General features: G+C 35.9%; 1 protein-coding gene across 1 annotated transcript in view; it reads left to right on the forward strand.

The window, feature by feature from the left end:
* Nucleotides 1-26,829, forward strand: part of LOC129274293 (polycystin-1-like protein 1) — an 81,425-nt gene that overhangs the window by 28,665 nt on the left and 25,931 nt on the right. The window contains exons 11-31 of the mRNA XM_064108487.1: nucleotides 8,770-9,032; nucleotides 9,899-10,034; nucleotides 10,850-11,409; nucleotides 12,570-12,726; nucleotides 13,330-13,534; nucleotides 14,206-14,433; nucleotides 14,796-14,915; nucleotides 15,842-16,013; nucleotides 16,402-16,647; nucleotides 17,092-17,224; nucleotides 18,158-18,364; nucleotides 18,958-19,136; nucleotides 19,468-19,707; nucleotides 20,071-20,225; nucleotides 20,787-21,122; nucleotides 21,823-22,689; nucleotides 23,369-23,389; nucleotides 23,782-24,006; nucleotides 24,488-24,633; nucleotides 25,360-25,489; nucleotides 25,913-26,027. Coding sequence (XP_063964557.1) covers nucleotides 8,770-9,032; nucleotides 9,899-10,034; nucleotides 10,850-11,409; nucleotides 12,570-12,726; nucleotides 13,330-13,534; nucleotides 14,206-14,433; nucleotides 14,796-14,915; nucleotides 15,842-16,013; nucleotides 16,402-16,647; nucleotides 17,092-17,224; nucleotides 18,158-18,364; nucleotides 18,958-19,136; nucleotides 19,468-19,707; nucleotides 20,071-20,225; nucleotides 20,787-21,122; nucleotides 21,823-22,689; nucleotides 23,369-23,389; nucleotides 23,782-24,006; nucleotides 24,488-24,633; nucleotides 25,360-25,489; nucleotides 25,913-26,027 — 4,841 coding nt within the window. The remainder of the gene's footprint in view (nucleotides 1-8,769; nucleotides 9,033-9,898; nucleotides 10,035-10,849; nucleotides 11,410-12,569; nucleotides 12,727-13,329; nucleotides 13,535-14,205; nucleotides 14,434-14,795; nucleotides 14,916-15,841; nucleotides 16,014-16,401; nucleotides 16,648-17,091; nucleotides 17,225-18,157; nucleotides 18,365-18,957; nucleotides 19,137-19,467; nucleotides 19,708-20,070; nucleotides 20,226-20,786; nucleotides 21,123-21,822; nucleotides 22,690-23,368; nucleotides 23,390-23,781; nucleotides 24,007-24,487; nucleotides 24,634-25,359; nucleotides 25,490-25,912; nucleotides 26,028-26,829) is intronic.

Genomic DNA, 26,829 nt, shown 5'->3' on the forward strand with positions numbered 1-26,829 from the left:
GTTTTATGTAACTTAGGAAAGAGGTCTTCACTTGCATATATACACAATATTTTCCACAAAGAAAGATTTTCTTAAATGGCTATCAAAGGGGGGGGGGGGGGTGTCATGGGCAGGATCAGTCACCCTATGGAACATGCACACTTTGGCCTCTTTATATTTTAACTCATTGCTTGCTAGAACTTGGGGATCTCTGTAAATTTTCTATTTGAATTACAGAATTCAGTAGTTGATAGGTTAAAATATATTGTATGAATGAGTTATCCTTAGTCCTAACTCAGCACACCTTCAGTTCCAAATGGACACGAGTTGACTTAAGATTGTACATGTAGTATCAAGATGATACTAATAGCCTGTTCATTCCATTTATTGAATAGTTTGCCTGCTTGGAAATAGTGGGATGTTAATTTGAAAAATGAGACTGATGAAGGCGGGCCTACTACAACTAGGTACATGTATTTGTATCACTGGGCATTTCCCAGGGTGGTTACAAAAGAATGCAAGACAGTTTCCTATTGTTAAAATTCCCTCACGTTTTCCATTTGGAATGAATGGGAAATTAATAAAAATATCAGGTCCAAGTCAGTTGGTGTTTTCTTCCTTGCCATTAGTGTAAAATTGTAATGTAATTCACTTTCTATTTTTGACCTTGGAATGTTAAAGACTGAGGGGAATTACAGTGGCATTGTTTTACAAACATAACCCAGCCCTAGTTTAGAGATGTGTTTTAGTAGCGAAATTGGAAGGAATGTTGCTATTTGATCTGTATTGTTTCCAAGGTCTTTATATTTCACTGAAATGAAATATGAAAAGATGCCAATTGTTGCATATATATAGAAGATGGTTATATACTTTATATACAGTAGATACAAGGGAATCTATTTTGTCAGGCATAAACAAAGGTTGTTATAGGCAGAAAAGGTGGTATTAGCTGGACAGTTTTATTGCAAAGAAGAAAAGAGTGTTCCTGTAATGCCAGTGATATAATATTAATTCAATTTCCTTGTTAGATTTGAAAGATGTAAATTAAATTGTTACTTTGAATTGATATTGAAAGTTGAGTTGCAGTTAAAAATACCAATTTATGATTGAATTTCTCAAATTTGGAAGTATTTCTAAAAATTTGATCCAATGTCTCCTGATCAATTCTTTTTACTGGCTGTTTTCATTTTCTATCCTGGGTTTGTAATGGATTGCAAATATGAAAGAGTAATTCTGATGCAGGTTTTTGGTGAGTGTTTTTGAAGAAATGCACATCTGAAAATGAGCTAGAATGCACATCACTGTTTTTTTTAGGGGAAGTGCACCCTGAAATAAAGTTAAGATTGTTGTAAAAACAGCAGAAAAAGTAACAAAAAATATTGGTGAAGGTTTGAGTAAAATCCATTAAAGATTAAGAAAGTTATTAGAATTTGAAGTTTGGAATTTGTGACATCATAAACGAGCTGCTGCCCCATATATTATGTAATATCAACTGCATAAATTTAAATTTTGTAATGGTTCGTGATTACTTATTTTTGTTTTCTTCTTTGGAACAGATGTGAAATAATTTGTCTATTGATATATTGAAGGTACACTAAAAACTATTTTCAACTTTTTGAGAAAATGACATATCTTTGATTTTTTACCATAGCTGGTCACATATGACGTCACTAATCAAATAATTCAAATTCTAATAAATTTTGTATTCTTTGAAGGATTTTTCTCAAACCATGGGCAATTAAAAAAAATTATTTTTCTGTTATTTTTAAAATAAACTTTTTGTCAGGGTGAACTTCCCCTTCAATGGAGTTCAAATCTAATCTTTGTGTTACAGATCCATGATGGGACCATTTTCAACATAATCACTTTACCTTACTTACCAGACACAGTTTATCAAAACTTTCTTTGGTTATTGGTGTTTTGATTAAATGAAGATGTATAGGAAATCTCATCTTTACTTTAGTATTTGTTTTATTATAATGTCCTTAATATTCTTCACCGTCTTCAAATAAGAAGCTTGAGCCTGCCATTGCCATATCTACAAGTATACATATTTTTAGAACTACAAAATAAAGAAACTTTCATTCCATCAATAATGAATTCATGTATTTTTTCTCTGCTGCTGCAAGATATTTATTTTTTAACCATGCATCTTGGGATATGCATTCATCTTGTAAGTCATTTTCAAAATGCTTAGTGTTTTTGAAAGACCCGTTATTTTTGTGACTGACCAAATATTGCTGGCTTGAACTAGGTCATTTGAAAATCATGATTCTAGTGCAATACTAATGTCAATTAAACAAATCCCTTTTGAAACATCAGAAGCACAGCGGACACAGAACCAGTAATATTTCATTTCCAAAGAGAATTTGTGACCTCCTGTTTTAAGGGTCGAAGACAATGGGCAGTAAATCAGATAAAGGGGGCAGGAAAAGGAGGGACAAACATTTGTCTTTTTTTACACTTTGTCTGCAAAAGAGGCAGCCGTGATTGATTTTTAAACATAAATAGCCCCTTTAAATTCCCTTTGGTAATGTAATCTTAGAGACAAAAGAGGCTGTTTCAAGAATATCTTTTTCATCCTATTTTACAGACAATGACTCATTATAGTGTTCGGTGTCAAAAATCAGGATTTTATGATGCCTATATTTTGACCTTATATAGGGTTTTTCTTATGATTCACTTGCCAAAGATGGTTTGGAAGTAATATTTCAAAGGATGATATCTAAATATATATATATTTTTTTAACTTTATCATCCTAATCCCAATCATTAACCAAGGAAGTTGCTAGAATGACCTTCTTTTTCAACCTTAAAGGGAAAGTTCACTACAACAAAAGTTTATTGTAATAATAGCTGAAAAATATTAGATATTAAAAAAGTATTGGTGAAGGGTTGAGAAAATCTATCGAAGGTAAAAAGTTATTAGAATTCCCCATGTATCGTATAGTTAAAAAAATCAATTAAATGTTATTTTCTCAAAATAGTGAAAATGTTTTTTTTGTACCGTCTTTATATTAACATACTAATTATTCCCACCCTCTCCTGAAAGAAAAACTTTGTTGGTCATCACAAACCATAAAAAAATTGAAATTGAAGCATTTTATATTAATACTTACATAACGTATGGGGAAGCTGCTCATATATGACTTCACAAATCAAAAACTTCTAAGAACTTTTATAATCTTTGATGGATTTTCCTCAAACCTTTACCAATATTTTATATTATATTTTATGGTATTTTTAACAACATTTCTTCAGTTGAACTTTAATGCCTCTTTAATGATAAAGCCACCTTGACTAAACCAAATCCAGACTCTACTGTTTCAGAGTTAGCAGTGGTAGGAAGGAAAATCGCAGAATATAATGGATAATGCTTACCATATCATGGCTACTCTGGCAAGTTCTCACATACCATCATCTTGCTGATGTAAAAGAATGAAATCTGGACTGAATATCAATATCAATATTATCAATATCATTCTTATTCTTGGATTTCTTTTCCTTTTAGTATTCCATACGTGTACAATTATGTTATGTTTTCCATCATTTTTTCTTATTTATATTTTCTGGGTGACCCAACTAAATACCAAGCACACTGCTTTCATGGGTTTCTTATGAATATTGGTATCCAAATTTCCTCGTATATATATAGATATATTCATACCTTGGTCAGCTCGAGCTACAACTGTCGGTAATGTAATACATGTATATGTCATTATTTGGAAAAGAACCCATCGATGGATGGAATCCACATCCTATTTCACATTTAAGTGTCTCTTTTTTAAGCAAAATCATATATCGCACTTCTACAATCACATTGTGAGAGTTTGCCTATTCTTATTTACTTGATTTTATTTTTATTGTTACCCCAATTGGAACGTATGCTTAATTTCGGTAGGTTGAGTCTTTTGAGTTCAATTCTAAATTTATAGAGGATGGTTAAAAAGCTATGATGTATGTTTGTTGTAATTTCAACAGTTGTTTCTGCAACCTGTTTATCAACATTGTGTAGCATAGCTTTAAAGCCATTACAAATCATACATTTGTAAATGCAGTGATAGGTCATGATTTATTGTCTATTATTCAATAGTTTAATGGCCATCCATTCTGTTATTTTTTCTGAAGTGGCTTGAATTCGTGTGAATGTTGGAATGAAATCAAATATTCCATTTATCAATATGCTTTTTTTTAAAGATGTTAACTGTTAATACTCCCTAAGGAAGTTACAAATCTGGGTCACTTGTTGAACTCCAAGAATCAACCTGAAATACATTCTATTTTTAAATGTTTTCATCTCACATTCTTGTTCTTACTATCAAATATTTAGAATTTATTGAGGAAAGTCATTGTAAGCTCTAACTTAAACAGTATTTTTCTTATAATGTCCAAATTGCTTGCAATGAATTCAACTTTGTACAAATTGTTATACCATAGAATTATTTAAAAAAATGTAATCTTCAAACTGTAGAATTTTAGAGAGATTGGTACAATCCCTTTCTTAATTGCATTACTGATGAAAATTGTCTAATTATATAATAATAATAAACAGTTCTTGTATAGCGCATATCACGATTATGAATAATGTCTCTATGCGCTTCCAAAGGACTTGGATATTATTGTGGTGCATGTAGATCCAACCACATGCTTTTTAAGCCGACACTGTAAACCCTACGTCAGAGAATGGTTTATCAGTCCTATTTGTAGGATTTTTACTAACCAAAGTAGACAAGGATTCATTTAAATTAACTTTTTAAATTGCAAATTTTGTTTAAGTTTTTCTTGTGGAGTTTTAAAGAGTACAGTTAAATGAACACTGTACTTAAAACAAGCTCTAAAGTATTTGATTGAGTTTCAAGGCTCTTGATCAAAAGTGTATATGTTCATTTGGAGATGTTGATATTTCATTAAACTTGTAATAATGGGTAATGTTGTAAACTTTGACATTATCCTTATATGTGATGATAGATTTATGAAAATAATTGAGGGGGGGGATTGTTAAAAAACAGCAAGGAAACAATGTTGTCTGCTGAGTGAGTTATTTTCTTCTCCAAGATTACAGTATGGAATATGAATTTTATCAAGAGGAAAATGTGACCTTTGACAAGCCGTTTCTATGTTGATTGAAATGAAAAAAGGTAGGAAATATTGTGAAGTGCGTACATTTTAAAGCATGCAACTGCAAGTGTATAGAAAAAAAAGAACGATTGCAAAATTGGGTTACTGCGTTTCTTTCATGTCAGACCTCTGTCTCACAATACAGTGGCTAAAGTCCTTATCAATATTCATAAAGGCCATGTCTACACTTGTTCTTTTACTTTTATTTTTTTAAAGACTGTTTTCATAGTGTTTTGTTTGTATGTTAAGTAACAAAACTTACATTATGAGATCACTTTGGAATTTGTATCTTAATATGACTGCACCATATTTTTATTCAAACTTAATATGCAGCAAAAATGTTTTTTCATTGAATATGTTGCAGCAAAACGATAATCATACCCACTCTATGGGCTTGACAAATACGCCCTATACATATATAGTATTTCCCAGGCCCAGTCATCGGATTCTTGCTTATTTACACCATAGGTGGTTTCAAACGATCACAAGAATCCCTGTTAAATTACAAGAACTTTTGTAGGCTAAAATAAAATACTGTTAATTATTTTTGCATTCACATTGCCCTGAAACGTACCCTTTGGGATAAGTTTCTGAAGTTGCAAACATGCGCAGTATGGTCTGATAAGCAAGCAAGGCGCGTGATTCAAATCACTAGCTCAGCAGCCACCTATGGCGCCTGCGCGCAACTACACACTTGGCTAAAAGTTCCTGTAATTTGCTTTCACCCTGTCAAAATACCTACAATCTTGGAAAAATCCTGCGAATGTTCTTGTAATTTTGACATCTACTTACTATTTATGGGTATTTTCTTTTTGGGAGATTACGCGCTATTTGCTTTCACACTGCCAAAATACCTGGAATTGACAAACTTTGAGACGGTCTGAAACCACCTCATATCACCCGACACACAATGGTTGCACTCTCTCTACTACGCATCTCATGGTAATAAGACCACTAGATGTGGAATGGTCCTGGAAACCAGGTCAGTCAGAATGAGGATGCTACCAAAGCGATCTTATAAACTGGTTTCCTAAACTGGTGTAAGGGAAACAAGTTCTAGAAAGTAGATGGGATGGGGTCTATACAACACTTCCAAATGCATTTAAAAAGCATCATAAACTTGGCATATTGTGGTAATGTGATGCCAAGTGACAATGTCTTTCAAATGAAGAGATATGAACAGCAGGGGGCTTTTCTTGAAGAGTTTTGTTGGTGAATTTCACTGACAAATATGAGCACAGCCAATCAGATGCAAGGATTTTCAGTAGCCTGTAGCATTTATTGGTGACATTTCATCCTATAACTCTTCATGAAATGCTCCTGTGAGGATGTAACCAAAGACAATTTTAAGTTCTATCGACCTTTGAATTTGTCAGGATGCCAAGCACCTTGCGGTCCTTGGCCTTATCTACAAATATTGAAGGACGTTGGTAACTCTACAGAAGTTATAATTGAGAAGTTCTTGTTTGTGGGGTTTAAATTGAAAGACAAATAATCAAAAATGCAAAGAATAGAAATGAACCTATCACTATTAAGGTATTAAGATATCTATGGCTGAATAATGCCTTCCAGGTAATTGCTCAGTGGAACCATATTTCGTGCCTCTGTGGAATCTGTCATTGTTCTTGTGATAACAGAAAAAATATTGACAGATAAATTTAAAATTTGTTCTAAGTATGCATATAAGAATGACATTACTGGGGTCAACGGTCATAGGTCACAGGCCATTTACATGTATACCTGGAAATATCTTGTTCTCATGATAAGTCATTTGAGGGTTCAACGTCAAACTTGGCTAATGTATGCATATTGAGGTGACTGTGATCTGATTAGATTTAGGGGTTATGAGGTTAAAGTTCAAAAGTCAAACAGATAATTGGTTAAAAATGTAAGAAATTGGGTGTGTAATATATTCTTGACCTGGCAATGGTGGAGGCATCAATTCTGATTGTGTGCAGTTGGGAACCTGTATAGTTTTAATGATTCGGTTCCATGACATTTGCTCTGGTGACAGATCTTCTGATGGAAAATCTGCATGTTAAGCCAAACAGAAAACCTAATCTCTAAAATGAAATAAGCCTTCATTCTAATCTTTGCTTTATTCTGAACCATAAACTCTCTTACAATCCTAACTCTAACCTTATGCCCACTGAGATATTAAGATCGGAGCAAATGTCGCAGGAGTTAATGTCGTGTCACCAATGATTCTACATTTTCTGAGGGGAAAAATATATTGAAAATTCAAGTCTTTAGCACATTCTTGAAATACATATTGATGCTTTTAAATTTAATGTTCCAGGGGCCCGTTTCATAAAGGACTTGCAACTGTTGTAACTTTGCCGTTATGGCAACTACCAAGGAAACCTTGATTGTGATTGGCTGCTGAGCCCTGTTACCATGGCAGTTGCCATAATGGCAAAGTTACAACAGTTGCAAGTCCTTCATGAAACGGGCACCAGCCCTTCATATTTACAATACATAGCACACTTTCATAGAATGTGGACTAATATTGCTCTGACTTTGCAAAGTTATGTGGTAACTGCTCTGCCAGTAATGATCCGATTGGTCGCATTTGAGTTGCATGCGCTGTTCATGTGATACAAAATTTGGCAAGCGTCTTCTTTTATTCGGTTATTATATACTTGCATCGAGAATTAACGCGACCAAATTACTTGGCAGCTGTCTATTGTTTGTAAGTAATCAATCAAGAATGAATATTTCGGATGTCCTTTTTGACTACATGAAAACAATGAACTTTCTGTGGATATAAAACAATTGAGGTTCTTTGTAGATGCAAAGTTCCATAGACGGCTGAATTTGATTTCTTTGTTGTCACATTGCAGGTAGAGTTTGGGTACTTTTTTCCAAACAATAAGCGCTTCTCAAATTACTTTGAAATATGCATGAAGGAGATGAAGAATATCAATGTTACAAAATTGAACATTCTTTGTAGAGTAGAATGTATGACTAAGTATGACTTGTATTAAAGAGAGAGGGAGGGGGGGGGGGGGAAGAGGAAGAAAGAAAGAGAGTCAGACAGAGAGGGGTATAAGGGAGATGTAGAGAGAACCAAGAGATTTGGTTAGTTTTGAAGAGATTGAGAATAATGGCAGAGGATGAGAAGGGAAAGGACAAGACAGAGTTTGAGATACATAGAATAAGATATAGATTGATTGGTAGATGGACAGATAGACAGGCAGATAGATAGATAGATAGATAGATAGATAGATAGATAGATTGAAAGGTCGATATATATATTGATAAGATAAATTGATGGATAGATCTTGGTAGATGGCAAGATAGACAGGCAGATAGATAGATAGATAGACCGATAGAAAGGTCGATAGACAGACATATAGAAAGGTCGATAGATAGATAGATATATTGACAGATAAATTGATGGATAGATCTTTAAATCTGAACCACTGTTTGATGATAACATCTTATAATCTGTTTGAGCAAAACACCCCTTAACCCCTATGTAATTCAGTGCCTGGTACAGTGTGGCAATCTTGTAATAAATTTACAAGAATCAAATTTCACCAGAGCTGTTAATGGCAGGATCAAGTCCATTTAATGATTTTCAAACCCCTTTGGAAGAACATTTGGATATTGTATCATGATATTGTATGTGTTTTCCAATTATTTTTGTATTGTTTATTTTCCATGCAGCTACAATCTGGGCTCTCCATGCGCAGTGTAGGAATTACCTACCGCCATAACAGCACTGGCTCGGAGACGGTTACCATGCCTATTGCTAGTCCGGTCCAGGAAGTTGTTTGGTCACGCACATTCTCTATGACAGGGTTGTGGCTCATGGATATCATTATTGTGGACACGGACAATAGAACTGTCCAGTCCACTTCAGTGGTCAGTGTCCAAGAGAGTGTTTCAGATGTTAATATTCTAGGTCCTGCACTGTCCAGATTTGAATGGTAAGTTCAAACCATTAATCTTTCAATTTGATATACAGGGGCAGATCCAAGATTGTAAAGCTGGTGCATCATGGTCTAGTGGTTCCGACTCTTGTCTTTCAAACAGAGGGTCATGGGTTTGAATCCAAGTAATGGCTTGTTTTACTTCAGCTAGAAATTTATCCACACTGCGCTGCACTCGACCAAAGTGAAGTGAATGGGTACCTGGCAGGATTAATTCTTTGAATGCACTAAGCACTGTTGAAAAACTGGTAGCTCAAGCTAAATAATAATAACGCAGTTCTTGTATAGCGCATATCACATTATTTCATAACGTCCCTATGCGCTTCCAAAGGACTTGGATATTATTACCCTGGCTTTAGCCCCGCAGCCTTTTACAGCGCGGTGGCATTTCAAGGAATAAATTCCTGCCAGGTACCCATTCACCTCACCTGGATTGAGTGCAGCACAATGTGGATGAATTTCTTGCTGAAGGAAATTACGCTATGGCTGGGATTCGAACCCAAGACCCTCTGTTTCAAAGTCAGAAGACTAATCCACTGGGCCACAACGCTCCATAATTGATGGAGACGGGTAATAATAGCAGCGCTTGTATCCATAGATATACATAAATCGCTATATAGATCCAGCTGTTATTATTATTAAAGTATTGGGAGCACATACATCTTTCGAAAAACATTAAAATGTCATAAATTTCCCTCAAACAAGAGGAAAAGTCCTTATATTTCATACCAAAAAGGGAGTACTTTTTAAAGAAAAAGAACATACTGCTATTAGTGATATTTAGGTGAAATTTATGCTGGTGTACCTTTGGCTACTGGACTTGCACCTGATGCTCTATACTTAACTTTTCTTGAATACTGCAGGCCTTCAACTACTGTGACTTGGGAACTGAGACCTTCCACCGGCTCAAGCATCATGTATGAGTGGGAGATCATCCCTCTTGACACCAACTCGTCTTCTGGGATCAACAGAATAGCAATGGGAGGGAGCAACACTTTGGTGAGTGTAACTCTAGCTGCATGGGGCCCGTTTCATAAAGGGTATTACAAATGTTGTAACTTTGCCATTATGGCAACTACCATGGTAACCTTGATTTTGATTGGCTGCTGAGCCCTGTTGCCATGGAAGTTGCCATGATGGCACAGTTACAACAGTTGAAACTCTTTGTGAAACGGCCTTTACAAAGAGCTGTAATTGATTCTGCTCAGATCGGTCCAACAATTCAGCTCAGTCATGATCAATTCAGTTGAAATCATTAAAAGTTTTTTCAATAATATTGACTTATCTCCCTTTAGTACAGAACTTGAGAGCAGTTTAAGAGTCATTAGTTTGAATTGATCCAAATTCTCTCTGTAAGATGGAGTCTAGCTCACTGTGATGAGCTCTACTGTTTTTGGTTGATTGCAAATCATCTCAGGTTCCCTATGAATAATTTAGACTAGAGTGCAGACATATTTCAGCTGCAATTTGGACTAGAATAGAAGTGGCAGTCTTTATGATAATTGTTCTTGCAAGTTTTCTAGTGATATATAATGTCTTGATGGTGCATGTACCTTGTTCAGTTTGATCATAAGTAATTTTTCAAGTGGATGCTAAATGATAGTGTTATATCGTGACTGCGACATATTTCCCAGTTTTTAATTCGATACCTTTGAATGGTTTATGTTTGGTGTGATCACAGAGACAAATCCACATGCATCATTGCCAGCTATCTTAAGAAGTTTTCTATATCATCTGCTTGTACTAATGAAATTTGATGATGTATATTTTGCCATTTTTGTTAATCTATTCTTCTCATACTGTTTTTTTTATAGGCCTATATTCCATTTTGGATGCCAGGAACCTACAACCTCACTCTCACAGCATCCAATGAAATATCTCGTACCTCGACCCATACCCTAACCACCCTCCGAGAGCCAATCACAAATCTTGTTTTATCCAGCAATCCCGTCCTACATGGACTTAACTCCACCATCTCATTTCAAGTCAGAGGTGGACTAGAATTCACGTTCAGCATCGATTACGGGGACGGCACTCAACAGCAAGTTTCTTCCGACTCCCCAGACATGTCTCTCGAGTCCATCGACCACTCCACCCAGCCAGCGACATATGTCTTCACCTTGAGGAAGCACTATGCAGACCTGGGTGAATATGCTGTTGTTGCAACGGTGTCCAATGGTGTGTCCGATATGGATGGATCTACTGTTGTGAGGGTTGAAGAGAGGATCACTGGGCTTACGATTGTCACATCCAATTCTTGGCTGGTCAATGTCGTTGACAATATCACCGTCGAGGCCACTGTTCATACAGGCAATGATATTGTCTTCACTTGGGACTTCAATGACATGACTGGACCTACAACAACAATTCACAGGTAAGAGAAAGATTTAGCTGATGAATGGATTTTATAATAATAATAATAATATGCAACATTTATATAGCACTTAATACAAATGTTTTTAAGTGCTGCATACTATTACCCCAGCTTTAGCATGGCTATCCTGATCGGAGGCTTGCATGAGCATTCACGGAATTCCTTCCTACCGGGTACCCCTTTAATACACCCTGGTGGAGAGTGGCAAATGTAGATAAATGCCTTGCCAAAGGACTCGAGTGCTGCAGTGGGATTTGAACCCCGGACCTTGTGTTCAAAGTCTGGAGACTTGTCCACTGAGCCAACTTCCTCCCTTGAAAGTTAAGAAATAGTTAATTCTTGTAATTTTTTCCTCCAAATTGCACTAGAAGTGCAATAAGAATAGCTATCCAATATTTCTGGCAAACTTGTTCCTTATCTATAGATTTGAATTTTTTTTTGTCCTGGGCCCCGTTTTACAAAGAGTTGTTGTTGATCCATCCCATAGGAAAATTCTGGGCCTAGGTGGCCACAACTATGGAAAGCCAGCAACCCCAAGATCTAAAATGCATGCATCAATCAAATCTCTTTGTAAGACGGCCCTGGAGTTATCAATCCAGAAAAGCACAATGAGAATAATATTGGATAATCTGGCAAGGGATTTTGAATTCCTGTCTTACCAAGAGTTACGATTGATGCAATCAATTAAATATATGGAAATCCATCAATGCCATAGTTTTTTCTACAGGAAATTTGCACACTGTACTTTGGAAACAAAGAGAAGAACACTAAATATTCAAGAAAACAATGAATGTATGAATATACATCATAGAAGATATTTTGAACAAGCATGCATAATAGATGTTGACGTTGCTGGCTTTCCATAGTTGTGGTTGATGGGATCAATCGCAACTCTTTGTAAGATGGGGCCAAGATAACAATACTAGTAACTTGCTACAATATGTACTGTATATATGAATTATATGTGAAATGTTTATGATATATGAAAATTCTGCAATGGGGCATGATTTCAGTGCTTGCCTGGACACTGGTTTTCCTAGATACGTTTAAGTCCTCATGAAACAATTACAATTTATAATATTTAGATACCTTTTGTTATTTTTACATATGTTGTATAATGATTTCTCATTGTCTTTTTTTCTCATACTCTTTAATATTAGCAACGGGAGCTACAGTGCAGTCATCCATACCTTTGGTAAGCCTGGAGAGTACTACATCAGTGTCAGTGCTAGCAATGCCTTGCAACAGGACCCTCTGATATATCACTATCCTACACATTTTGTGGTCCAACAAGTGCCTGTGGCATTGGAACTTAATGTGAGTATTGGATGACAGAATTTGTATGTGAAAGAGTAGAAAATTTTTATTTATTTTGCAAAACCTTCAGAGAATGATGGTAATAGTGATCATTTGCATAGATCTACAAATCCTTGAATCGCAAAATTTTATGAACAGGAATTCTGCAAACTTGATGAGTGTAATCTATATCCAATTCATATGACGTAGTTATGCTAGTTATTAGAAGACCGAATAAAATAAATGAGTTTAGGCATTTATATTAATGGTATAAAAGGACGGCAGGGTACAACAGAGCAAAAAATAATCGAAGGCCATTCTGACAATGGCCTAGGATGCCCTGTGGATTGGCCTTGATGCTTCTTTCTTTCTTTGGCCTTGGATGTATTTATACCCTTCAACAATCTTCTCATTAATGATGCAATGTAGAAATATGCATCATAGAAAAAACCTTGCTTTAAAAAATCACCAATATTTAAGGCCCGATGCAAAACAGATTGTCATATCCTAAAAATGCTGTTAACAAAAAATGCAGTTACTGTATTTTTGAATTTCCTTTATCTTGTATATCTCTGTGAAAATTGGCCATTATAAAAAATTTTGGCTGCTGCTAATTTATTGCAGGTTTATGAAGGCAACAACTGGGCTTCCCTCGAGCAGGACGAAGCAGGTGACTGGCAGACCGATACCATCACATTCCGTGCACTGTGTTGGGGCTCTCACATCAATTTTGCCTTTGACTATGGTGATGGCTATGAGGAGGTTATTGAAGGCCAGTTGGGTTTAGTTGGCAATTACTATGGTCTCGGCACTCATGCTTACACAGCAGGTATGGGGTTATCTAATGCTATTCTGTCCTGTCTCGTAGATTTCTATGTATATCTGAAAAAACACAGTGCCTGGGCAAGCACTGAAATCATGACTCTCCGAACATCTGGCAAAAGGATCATGACCAAAATTATTCTTACATCTCATGACACTGGTCGCTTCTTTGGTTGGTTATCAGATTAAACCTTTTTTTAAAAACTAATCAGATTGAATATTTTGTTTGTTTATTTTGTGTCCCTAGGCATTTTTGTTTGGTGTAATTCTTGAAAGTGCGACCCACCTATTAGTTTCAAGTCTTAGAATAGACTGATTTTTGCCTTGTTCCTAAGCAATTGATGAGTAATAATTTTGATGTTAAATTGTTTTATTGTTATAAGTTAAGTTGTCTTACCCAAAGCAATCAATTGAATAATAAGTTAGTCAACTAGACTTTGTTGCTCATATGATATGGAGAATTAAACATGTTCACTTAGCATCTTTACATTATGAGTCAAGAATTAAAAATGTATACAATAGCATGTTTTCATAAACCTTGACAATGAACTGGATCCAATGCTGCATTTTTAAATAATTAAATAGCAGTTTTTTTTTAGTTCTAGAATTTTTGCTTTATTCTCTTACATTTTAGTGTTTTCAAATTATATACCAACTCTACACATTTTTCTTTCACAGAGGGTGAATTTCATGTCAGCGTCACAGCCTTTAATCTTCTGACCAACGTCACCCAATCACTGGGGACACCATTCATCGTGGTCATCTCTCCCAATGGTCTTTACTTTGACCATGCGGTCTATACATTCCCCTTTGGTAACATGTCAGTACTGACTGTCACAGTGGACGAAGGAAATAACCTCTTCTTTAATTGGTCAATGGGTGATCAAACCAATTACTTATTCGCAGGTTAGTAAAAATGATAAATAGATTTATTGATTCATTTTCCATGGGATATAAAGGCATAAAGCGAGTTAAGACTTATCATGTTTGTGTGTTTTCAGATGTTTTAGGTCGAGTAAATAATATATCTTAAAATTGGAGGGAGTTTGTTCCAAATACAGTGGATCAAGAGATTTAAAAATAATTGAAACCAGCCTGTTTTCTGGATTTGGGAATGGCATAGGTAGGAGGAACAATTATTAGTTTATGATCATGATAACATTAAATTATCTGATGCTGAAATTGTAGAGAAGTAGATGACATTGACGAACAATAACATCCAGCTATACACTGTCTAATTTCTTTGATTTTTGTCTGTTCTCCTGAAGGTCCATCTGTAACTCATGTTTACCGTACTGCTGCAAGCTATAATGTCACTGTGGTTGCATTCAATAAAGTACAGAGCCTTCAGACTGCATGCACAGTTGATATTGTCAACTTTGTTTCTTGTAAGTACAAGAATGATTGTAATGTTTTTTTGTTTCATTTATTTATTCACCATGTAAATAGATATTCAAAATACAATACTAAATAACATTTATGTATGAATGCATACATGTAGCAATAACAGGGTTCCCACAGTCATGGAAAATCCTGGAAAGTAAGGAAAAGTCAAGGAATTTAGAAAATTTGTGAAAAAGTCATGGAATTAAGTTCAAGATACTTTTGAATTTTGGGTGTTGGTGAAACGAAAATGGTACCCTGGTCAGAAACAGCCCATATACTAATGATAATAGATGTACATGTCATGAGTAAGATAGTGGGTGGAACGGATGGCTGTGAGGGGAGGTGGAGGCCATCATAATGTGTCTGATTCTGAAAACCGTGCCAGAAAGGAATTCATGGAAAGCAGCAATTTAGTCATGGAATTCTGTTTTCAAATTTCTGTGGGAACCCTGAATAAGTAATTTTTTGAGGCAGAGGTTAATTTATTTTACAATTGTTTCCTTCAGTTTTCAAAATTTCTGTGGGGGGTGGGCACCCCCCCTTTGGTGCCGCCACTGGGGTCGTGGGTTCAAATCCTACTTCTGGCATCAAGTTTTTCTCAGATATTTATCCCATTCTATGCTGCAATCAACCTAGGTTAGGTAAATAGGGACCTGGGGGCCGTTTCATAAAGCTGTTCATAAGTTCAGAGCGACTTTAAGAACGACTGGTGAACCTTTCTTAAAGTCGCTCTTATCTTATGAACAGCTTTATGAAACACCCACCCGGAATGAATTTATTCCTCATCAATACATGGTGCATGCAGCAACTACTTTACTAAAGCAATGTAGGCCTAATTCACTATTGCAGAGCACTCAGAGACTTCTGTTACAATTAATCTTAGCGCTGTATAAGCAAGAATAATTATAATTTTGAATTGTGTTCACAGTCGTTGACCTGAAGGTGGAGAGTCAGCTAGCGACGACATACACCAAGCTGGTCTTCACTGCAGAGACTCCAGCGAATAGTGCTAAGTGGTTCCGATGGGACATGGGGAATGGACACCCTATAAGGCAGACATCGGTTAATACCTTGACCCACCGTTATACTCTCCCTGGCATGTAAGTTATCACGTGGTAATCTTCGATATGAGTGGACTGAGATGGTTTTAAGCCTCCCTTATTATCATTATTCATTTAATTGGTGCCATCTGTGCCTAGGAGGCAAACGGAACCACTCTGAGTTCCAGTTTTAACCCAAAATATCTAAAGATAGGGCCCCAATGGAAATGGTGATGATGGAGTTGATGATGAAAGTGATAATGGTGATGCAGATGCAGATGGTGGTGATGATGGTGATTATGATTATGATGGTGATGATGATAATGATAACACCAGTGATTATGGTTATTATGATGATGGTGATGATTATGATGATGGGTTACAATGATGGTGACGGTCATGGTCATGGTAATAGTAATGGTGTTCATCATCCTCTTCTCTTCTAAAGCTATTATGTATCAGTTGAAGCGGGCAACCATATGAGTAACGCAACCTCCAACCCCGTTGAGATGACCCTGCAGGCACTTATCGGAACAATGATCATCACAGCCTCAGCACCTGCACTCTTTGGACAGAGGACTGTTCTTGAGGTTCAGGTCTACTCCGGTAGCAACATCGAGTATGTCTGGGACTTTGGTGATAGCTCCCCCTATCTTATTACGGAACAGTCTGTTGTACTGCATTCTTATAACAGGTATTGTAATAGTTGTTTTGTTTTGTTTTTATATCCATTTAATGGGACAAGTAATGGGATTTTAAGTTGATATGGTTTATCATAAGCCTGTGACATGAACTATAAAATCAATTGCACAACTAATCATACCCTAGGTCTACGGCATATCATGTAAATAAAGTTGTGATTTAACATGGATATCAATCGTATATCTTAATGTTTCAGGGCCCATATTTACATGTCAGGTATAAATTGAGAGTTTGTGGATTGTACCAAGTGGGAAAAATGTACTGTTGTAAAGATATTATGATTTTCTATGTTTTTTCTTCTGGATACATGCACTGTACACATATTGCTAGTATATCCTTTGATTTTTTTAGGACTTTATTTATCATACTACAGGATTTTCCTTCTTGATTCTTGCATGATACGTATGATGCTAGTATGTCATCTGATTTTTTTTAGAACTGGAGAATATTTCATCAATGTGTTCGCAAGCAATGATGTGAGTAATTCAAGTGCGTCAACCAATGTGTTCATTTTAGATGAGCCCTGTCTAGCTCCAGAACTCTACATTGTTGGAGATTCAAGCAGAACGGTAAGTTACATGTACATCAGAAATCGTTCAAGGGTCAGTTTTTTTTGATTGATTGAAAATCACATTTATTTCCTTCAAACAGATACAAAATAATATTTGACATAGTAACGAATACAGTATATATTTCGACAAAATTTTGAAGGAGGCGAAAACCCGGAAAGCAGAGCTTGAGTTGGGGTCGCCAGATACAAATAAATAACAAGTTACGTAGGTCCTACTGTAATGACATCATATATAAATAAGAAAGTTAAGAGTAGAAAAAGAAACACAGATGGAGAAGAGGGAGAAGAAATGTAGGCATTAGAAGATAAGTTCATTTGAATAACAGAGTAAACTGGTCGCAATTACGTAACATTGGTACATGTATAAAGAGCTTGAGTGACATTTGTCTAGCAGAGTAGAACAAAGCCTCGCAATTGATCATAGAGCAAAGTATCAAGATTGTATTAATCATAAGTACAATCAATTGTGAATTCTAGTAGTATGATTTTTCACTAACCATTGTGTCATGGGGCCAGGTTCTAAATTTGGCATTTGAATGTCTCGAGGGTTCACATAAAGAAAGATATAAATCACTTTTAGCCATTATGGGATTTTAGAACCAAATGAAATAATAAGTTACACCTTAATTTAAAAAAAACAAAATACGGTAAATTAACTGAACTTCCAATTGTCGATAAGGCAAGATATGATACAGCTTAGAAGATTATCTTGGTAGCTAATTATCACACATCACTTGTCTCTAAACCATTGTTTTCTAATAATTAATGCCTTCTGGTTTTCAATCCTCAACATAATATTCATTGGTAATAGCTATGATTACATAAATTTTTATTTCATCATAAATAGAATATATATGTGAATATATGAACTCAGAATTTGAAATATTGGTATCCATCTATTAACTGTTTAATCCGCTTTTGTTTTTTCCAGATTAATTTCTCTAATCCAATAAAGCTGGAGATTGAGGTATTCATCGACTGTGACATCACACAAGAAACAACCTATCATTGGTCCCTCATCGATGCTGTCGTCGGAAGCCCTCTACTGTTGGATCCAATGGTAGCGTCTCTGGATAAACGGACACTCTACATACCCAGTCATGTGGTGCCCATAGGTTCCTATTCAGTATCAGCAGAGGTAAGTTCCTTTAGTTGAAATTTTCTGAAGGTACCTCATGAATTTGTAATAATGACAATGATTAAAATAGTTACATTTATGTATCACTTCATACTATGTGTGGTTAAGTGCTTTAAATGTAATTAGTATTACCCCAACCATTGGATCCATCACTGTTCCACACATAAACTGTGCCATCTCTACCCCCTGGGGAACATCGTGGCTAGGCAAGTGTTGTACCACTGTGATGCTTTGTCGCTAGTAAATTACTTCACAAAATCTTTTTGTTTATCCCACTGCTATTAACATCATGTTAGATGAACAATGCTCTTAGCAATATTGATGAACTGTTCTATGCCACAATTTACTTGACAACATCTTTAAACTATAGAAAATATATTACCAATTTATTACTGCAGTAGGTTGTACTTCAGTCTTAATCTGCGTTTCAGTCTAAGGTTGATAAAGCAGATTCCTCCAGCTATGTGTAAGCCTGGAGTCAAGCACTAAAATTTGACTAAGTTATGTATAATATTGAATATCTTGGTTGAAAAAATATTACAAGAACATCAGTTGTAGTATTACCAGAATGACACATATCTTTTTTCTTCTAGGTGCACATGAACAACACAATAGTGTATTCCAGGACATCATTGAGTCTAACAATCAGGGAAAGTCTTTTAATTGCAGTCATAGAAGGGGGTACCACAAGGACCATTGATAGGAACACTCTTGCTTACATCAATGGTGGATTCTCTATAGATCCAGATCATCCGTCAGATTCAAATCTACAGTAAGTCATCGCATGATCTAATCAGAATTCAATATAGATAGAGGGATTAACATAATTTTAGATAGATAATGTCAATATTAAGATGGATAAAGTCTTGAATGATATATCTGCAAGGCAATCATAACAGTTATTTGTCCAGGATTACAGAAAATGTGCGACAATTGAAACAGAATTTTGGAATTTCCTTTACTCTCTACAAACAAAAGGTCAATAATGTTCATAAATCTAAGCATCTTTCCTCAAGCACTTGCTCTTTTGTAGTTCTTTTTTCATCATATCATATCATATCGCCTATGTATCACTTGACATTTTGTTTATGTTTCCCATACAGATACAATTGGACATGTCATCCGATCGACATCCCGTTTGAACCCTGCTTTGATCCATTGATGTTTCCCAATGACACGGCTCCTGTACCATCCACCAATGGCTCCTTACTCTTTCCTGCAGCCTGGCTTAGGCTGGACATGGCCTTCCAATTTGTCTTCTACCTTACCGTTAGCAAAGAAGGCAGGCAACCAGATTCTGTTTCCCAAGTCTTGAAGGTCGTTTCCAATGAGAAGATTTATGAGTAAGTATCTTCCGTATTCTAGTCGAAAAAGAATTTTTTTACATTGCTGCCTGATATAAATATTGATCTCTAATTTCACTTATTTGCCAAGCATTCATAATTTTGAAATATATATTCTGCATTTGTTGAAACTCATATTTTGGCACTTGAAATCCTTATACTTTATAAAGTGATTCCTGACATAATGAGCTGCCATTTCAGACAACTCCCCTCCCCCATGAGCAGTTTCAGTCTCTGTCCTTGATTTTGAAATGTATTCTCATAACATCCTCTGTGTATCAGAGTTTTTTCCTTTTTATAAATATTTATTTTCTGGTCTGTTCATGATTTTGAGACAATTTTCTTCTCACTCTGTTACTGCAGACTCCTTGTGGATTGCCCATCCTGTGATGAGAGCATTGTCAATTCGAATGCAGAGCTAACCCTCGAGGCGCTGTGTCCAACTTGTGGGGATAATGTGACATTTGTGTGGGAGCTGTTTGTCATATGGGATGGAAGCACAACATATTCAAACTCTGGTAAGTGGATTAAGTTATAAGAACGAATTTTAGAATGTACTGAGCATACGTATGCTTTTAACCATGAGCATCTTTTTATGATGGATATGCATTACAAATGTTCACATTGTAATTATTATTATTATTATTAACCAATTAATCACCGTATAACACAGATTTACACTTCTTGAAGTGTAAAAATATTGATGTGAAAAATTTGAACTTGATTATGAGAGGAATTAAAATACTTACATATACGGACAAAGAAAAGATATAACGTCAAAACAATGCAGTGAACTACAACTAGATAAATGATCATTTAAGACCAGGGTCCCATAACACAAAGGTTAGCAGCTAATTGCTACTTTGAAAGAGTGATTTCTAATCAGTTCTTTGTCAGTCTACTGAGCGAAATGCGCATGCTGCAATGATCTTGATAGGCCATTTCATGGTGCGATTAATATATATTTTTTGTGCGACAGGGCCCAGAAGAGTAATGGTAATTAAGTATTCGATTTAGCATTTTCTAAATAGTATGGATCATTGATTAATGACCTTTTCATATTATTACTATTCATGCAGCTTCTAGATGCAATCATGCTGATGGATCAGGGTCAGCCGACAGCGAAACAACCATCCAGACCAGTGTTACTCCACTCACTTCGTCACAAGTGAACACAGCAGGCAGCCAAGCCACAAGTCCACCCAGCACACCAGTGCAACATGTATCCACCCCTGGCATTGTTCACACTTCCACTTCATCCCAAAGCCCTACATCCAGCCAAACAAGTCCAATGGTATCAAGTCCTGATGGGCAAGGAACAAGTCCAACTTTTGGGACAACTGTGGCATCTAGCACGTCGCCAACAGCTCTGTCGTCTTCTCCAGCGAGTCTTTCAACTACTTCCTCTCATTCAGGTTAATATATTTTCTTGCTTTGATCCATGTCCACTCATAGAACTAGGGAGTCCAGTAATATGATAGTTTCTGTTTCCCAGTAAACCATAGGTTAGCCAATTCCATGTTGAGAGGTAATTTTCTTTAATATGTTTAAGAGATAATTTTCATTATTCTGTTTTTTGCCTTTTGATGGTTAATTTATTGAATGGTTTGCAAAATTGATAAAGAACAATCCTATTTATCTCATATCCTGACAGATGTTCCTACAACAATCGCTATTGCTTTATATTATCTGAAGATTTGATTTTTTTTTGGTTAGGGTTGTGATAGGCTTATTACTCATACTGGGCATATGAGGATTAGAATAAGAGTTAAACTCAAAATTATGGTTTATGTATAACTTAATGTGAGGAGTTTACACTCAGGGCAGTCATATCAGGGGGACGTCCCATTTTATCCGACAGTTACCATAGGAACAGTGCCTCTCTGCCAATCAAAATCATTGAAAGATGTCAGATCTGACAACTTGTCGGATGAAAATATTGATGAAACGCTCCCCTGATCAATTTTCATGGATGTTAGATGCTTGATTACATGTAATACCTGGATGTTAAAAAAAAAAAAAATTATTTGATAGTTTCTATGTGCTTCATTTTCTTGCAAGCTCTCTTCATCAAATATCACTGTTCTTAAAATATTTCTGTTTTCTTCAATCCAGGCCCTGATTGGTCATCATCATCATCATCATCACCCTTTGCGGAATCCCTTCCAGAGTCTTCATTTCTTGAAAATATTGCAAGCAGCAGTGCTCTGGAGGAATATTACAGCGACGAAGGTGGTGTCTTTGAGAGTGTCTTTGAGGACAGTGTCGCAGCAGTCGAAACGAAACAGGATAATTACTCTGATGATCTGACGCAAGGCCGCTCGATGGGAACTAGCGACGACGGGGCCACCAAAAACAAGAGTGTATCTACTGTGGAAGGAAGGTCTGGTTTCTTTGAAGCTCTCTCCTCTTCCTCCTCATTTGTAGGGGAAACCCTGTCATCATCATCCTCAAGCGTGGAAATTACAGAAGATACATCTTCATCATCAGATATGGTTATGGAAGCTGACGACTCCTCATCCTCGGAATCTTTCGGCTTTGCTGAAGTGGTGTCTTCGTCTGTGGGTGAGGTTGCATCATCATCATCATCAATCCAAGAAGAACCTCCAACTGCTGATCTATCCACCATGTTGCCAACATCCACAGCCACATTGACAACCTCCGACCCCTCCACCCCTTCAGAGGCGTCATCATCCACCACAGGAAACACCATACCGCACTCTACAACCCGTCAGCCCATTGGTGGAATAGTTGAAGACAGCCTCCTTGAAGACTACTCTGAGAGTAGCTATGAATACCCTGATGATTCCTCCTATATTGGTGAGGAAAGCTCTTACAGCATTGGACCCACTACCAGGACCACCTCTGGGTTGCGGACATCCGGGTCTTCTACCACTCCTCCGCAGCCACCTGAGGAACATGTTGACGTTGATGATGGAAGCTCCATTCAAGAAGGAGATGATACTCTATACCCAGAATATTGTAAGTCTGAATGAGTTGTTAAGAGGCAGTTTGATATATGGAAATCTGGATAATGGGCTAGTACACCAACCTGGTTGGTGATTCATAAAGCTGTTTGTTAGTTTTGAGTGAGTTACGAACGACAATTGATCCTTTCTTGTGTTACATGATGCACACCAGATTTTTATTGGTGTTGATCTAATTCCTAAGAGCATCACCGGTCTTTTTAAAAGTCATTCATAATTTACCAGCAGCCTTATAAACACCCACCGGGTTGTCATGAATGTATAGGCTTCTTCTGAGGTAGTCTATCTATATAGGATCTACATGAATTTCAGAATTTACTAGTCAATTGGTTAAAAAGACCAGAACATGTCTCAAGGTGTCCATGGTCCCGTTTCATAAAGACTTGTTTAGTAACAAATGCAGAATTTCCATAACAAATTTACCATCAGCCAATCAGACAGAATGCTTTTCATAGCTTTAACTGTCATTTCAAATTTGTTATCATAACAAGTTTTATGACACAGGTCCCAGATCTAATCACCAGCCAGAAAATCATACATTTTCAAGTGCTTATAAACCTTTATGCCTTTTTAAGATTACTGTCATGAAGGAAATATATCACTGTGATTAATGTGCAGAAAAGTATGATAAAAAATAGTTTCATTCCAACTCTCTTTTTCTTTCAATTTTGCAGCATCTGATGCATATGGAGGAGGTAAGTAGATTATTCTTACAAGGCTATAGGCCTATATGTTTTTTTCAAAGAAAATTATCACATAGGGCACATAGTATAACTATTCTACAAAGTATTTTAAACTATTTTTCAAAGCAAAGACAATATCTCTATTGATTATTTTTTAAAATTCATTTTAAACACATTCAGAGTAAGAGAACTACATATATCAATTGCGATTCCATTGATCAGGTTAAGCAGTGGCAATAGACACTTAAAATTAACTTAACTTTACTGAGTGATATCTAGAACAATATTAAATGCACAGTCCTCGACTATGTAATGCAATAATGTTTTTGTGTTAGATTTTTGTTGTTTTTGTAAAAAGATTTTTTGTTGAATTTTTCCTAGTAACTTAAAATTGTGTCTTAAAGGAGGAATTTCCAGCGTACAGAGTAGTGCCAACGACGGGGATGATGTGGCAAACCCCGATAATCCTGTCACGTATGAGGAGCACATCGTATCCCGGTCATCCCAAGCAGTAGTCGTTAGCGAAGAATCCACCTTGTCAGGGTTAAAAGGAAAGCAGTTCACCCTGAGACCTGGTGTCCTCGAGGAAGGTCGTACCTATGCAGTTGGTGTCAAGGTATATCCTGAGGGTAAGTGATGACTGTGATCTTGTCTAGTAGATCACCTGACCCCATATCATTTTAATTGTCTGCGTTGACATTGGTGAGTTAATAAGGAGCAATTGTGCTGGAACAAATGTCATGGAATCTGGAAAGGAAGGATGCTGAATTGTATTCGCACTAAATATAACATCTGTACGTGGCTCTGACCTCTTCTTCTCTATTTCAACTGGCCTTTTTCAGACCAATCTCTATTACGAGGGTGGGGGGGGGGGGCAGATCAAGGGTGCGAATAGTCCAGTCGGTGTAATCTTGTTCAGACATTAAAACACTTGTATTGACTTTGCCTATCTAGGTTGGTTTTTGCTGAAGAATTTGTTTTGAAAGCCAGCTTTGTATTTCATATCTTTAGAAATCTTCTTAATTTATTCACCAGCCACACAATGATTTAAAGATATTTAATAGAAATTCATTCAAGTAATTCATGTCATCATATTCCCATTATATTCAGATGGAAGCCCTGGGGTGCAGGCTGAAGCATATCAGTATGTCACAGTCAACGAAGCTCCTCAGCTGGGCATATGTTCAATCTCCCCGGATAGTGGGACAGAATTGGATACTTTCTTTTCTGCTGTTTGTCACTCGTGGAAAGATGAGGTAGGCTTTGTGTCTTGAATACCCATTTATTTCAGTTTCTAGGTGAACGATATGTCATATTACTTATTAAGTTGTCTTGATGTAGCCTTAAGTCAGAATACTTTGACCTTCCTTGAAGCAAATCTACAAGCAATTTTCAGAACGGATTATACAGTGCAGGTATTATTTACCTCTCCTTTTGCCTAAGTGAAACATATTTCTTTGATCCCATAAGATAGCATATTTACCTATGTATATATATGTTTGTGGAAGTAATAGTATTTCTTATTCTTATTGCCTAAATCCACAAGGTGATTATTTGCTTTATTTCACACATAATGATACGAGTTTACTTTAAGTGCATACATGTAGTTAATTATGCTTATGTTCTATCATTTTATTGATGAGATACTACGCACTTCAACAAACTTTTTATCTGAGATGTATAAAGTTCAATGCACTTTTATCGAATATAGTATGTAGTGCAACATTTTTCTGACTTTGCACATAATTGAAATGTTTTTAATCGATCATTTGGCTTTAAGAACCAAAGCTATTGGTTAGAAATATCAATGAAATGCCAAAAACCTCCTGTTAGTGATGCAATTTTATTGTAACCTATCAAACAGCAGGATTCATTTGTATAGTGCTTTACATGATGATGTATAATTGAATCGAATTAAATATATTTTTTTAATTTTCATAATAGTTTACGGAGATATTTCTGATGCTTTGATTTTATTCTAGGACACTCCTTTGCAGTATGAGGTCAGATATAGTCTTAACCAATCAGACCCAGAGACAATTTTATATTTTGGAATGGACCGATCGGTCAGGTTTTTACTGCCTGCTGGACATGCGGAAAACAACCACAATGGTAATGGATTAGATTTCATTGGTTGATTTTTTGAAGACCTAAATGTTGTAATGTGCTTTGTGTAAAATACATTTGAGTAATTGTTATTGGTCTGAATCGATATACATTACAGAAGCTCCCTTCCAAAAATATTGTTTGTTGTATTGCTTCACTCATTCTTTCATTCATCCATTTTATTTCATTTGTGAAATTCTTTTAATTCCATATTCTCTTTGACTTTACAAGTTATTTGAGTAAATTATCTGCATCTCTTTGATTATTTGTTGAGTTTACAAAGAGAATGATGGTATATTTTTATCTTAGCAAAACTGTGAACAAAATGTTGATGTTAATTTGTACTTCTCCAGCTTAATACTTATACTGTCAAAACACTGTTTAAATGAAGTGTCAATAATTATTGACTGATATCCTTTCTCATGACAGTTTATCTGAAGTTAGCCATAGTGGACAGCAAGGGAGGCAAAACATCTGTTTGTGATATTGCCATACCAGTCTTCCCAAAGTCTTTTGAAAGTTTAGAAAACAAGCTGGAATATCTGTAAGTGTTAACCACACCACCATACTTTCTTTCATTTTTAATTTTCTTTTCAGTCCCTTGTATTTTGATTATTTGTTGATAGCTTATGGGTACTTTTTTGTTTTGTTTTGTTTGAAATGTTATTGTTGATATTTATAGATTTATGTTCTAATATATTTTGAGCTCAAAGGTATACATACAATTAGTAAAAAAAAACACATATGAATAAGTCTGAATTATCATATAACAAAAAAGATTCATATTTTGTAAGTGTATGTATACTTTTGGCAGTAACTATAATACTTTAATCATTCATGTATTTTAATCACTTTTTCATAATCTGAAAAGCGTATCATCCTCAGAGCAGATAACCTATGATATTTACTTGCAATTAACCCAACAGTTTGTTCATTTATACTTTTTGCCTGCAATCAAATGTATATAATCTTACCTTTTAAGTGTGTTTAAATGTATGGTGAAGGGCCCTTCTATGTGTGATGTGTTCTGTCTTCTCTATTTAATGGTCGTCCACTTTAGCCAACATTCCACTAGTTATTCTTCCTGTATTGTACCGACTGAAAGTCTTTGTTCCTTTTACAATCATATTTATGGCATGATAACACACTCACCTTGCGTTAAAGTGATCAAAAAGACTTTCAGCTGGTACTCTTAGATCAATGAGTTGCTTTTTGTATCAGCATGAAACAAAACTTATACTTTAAAGCCAAGCATGAGTAAGGCATTTATCAAGTATGTGCTATTCATGACATATTCTGCATGAATCCTACTTGTATGTCATCATTTTCATTCCATCCTGTCAAAG

This window comes from Lytechinus pictus, chromosome 13, assembly GCF_037042905.1.
Source record: "Lytechinus pictus isolate F3 Inbred chromosome 13, Lp3.0, whole genome shotgun sequence".
NCBI lineage: Eukaryota > Metazoa > Echinodermata > Echinoidea > Temnopleuroida > Toxopneustidae > Lytechinus > Lytechinus pictus.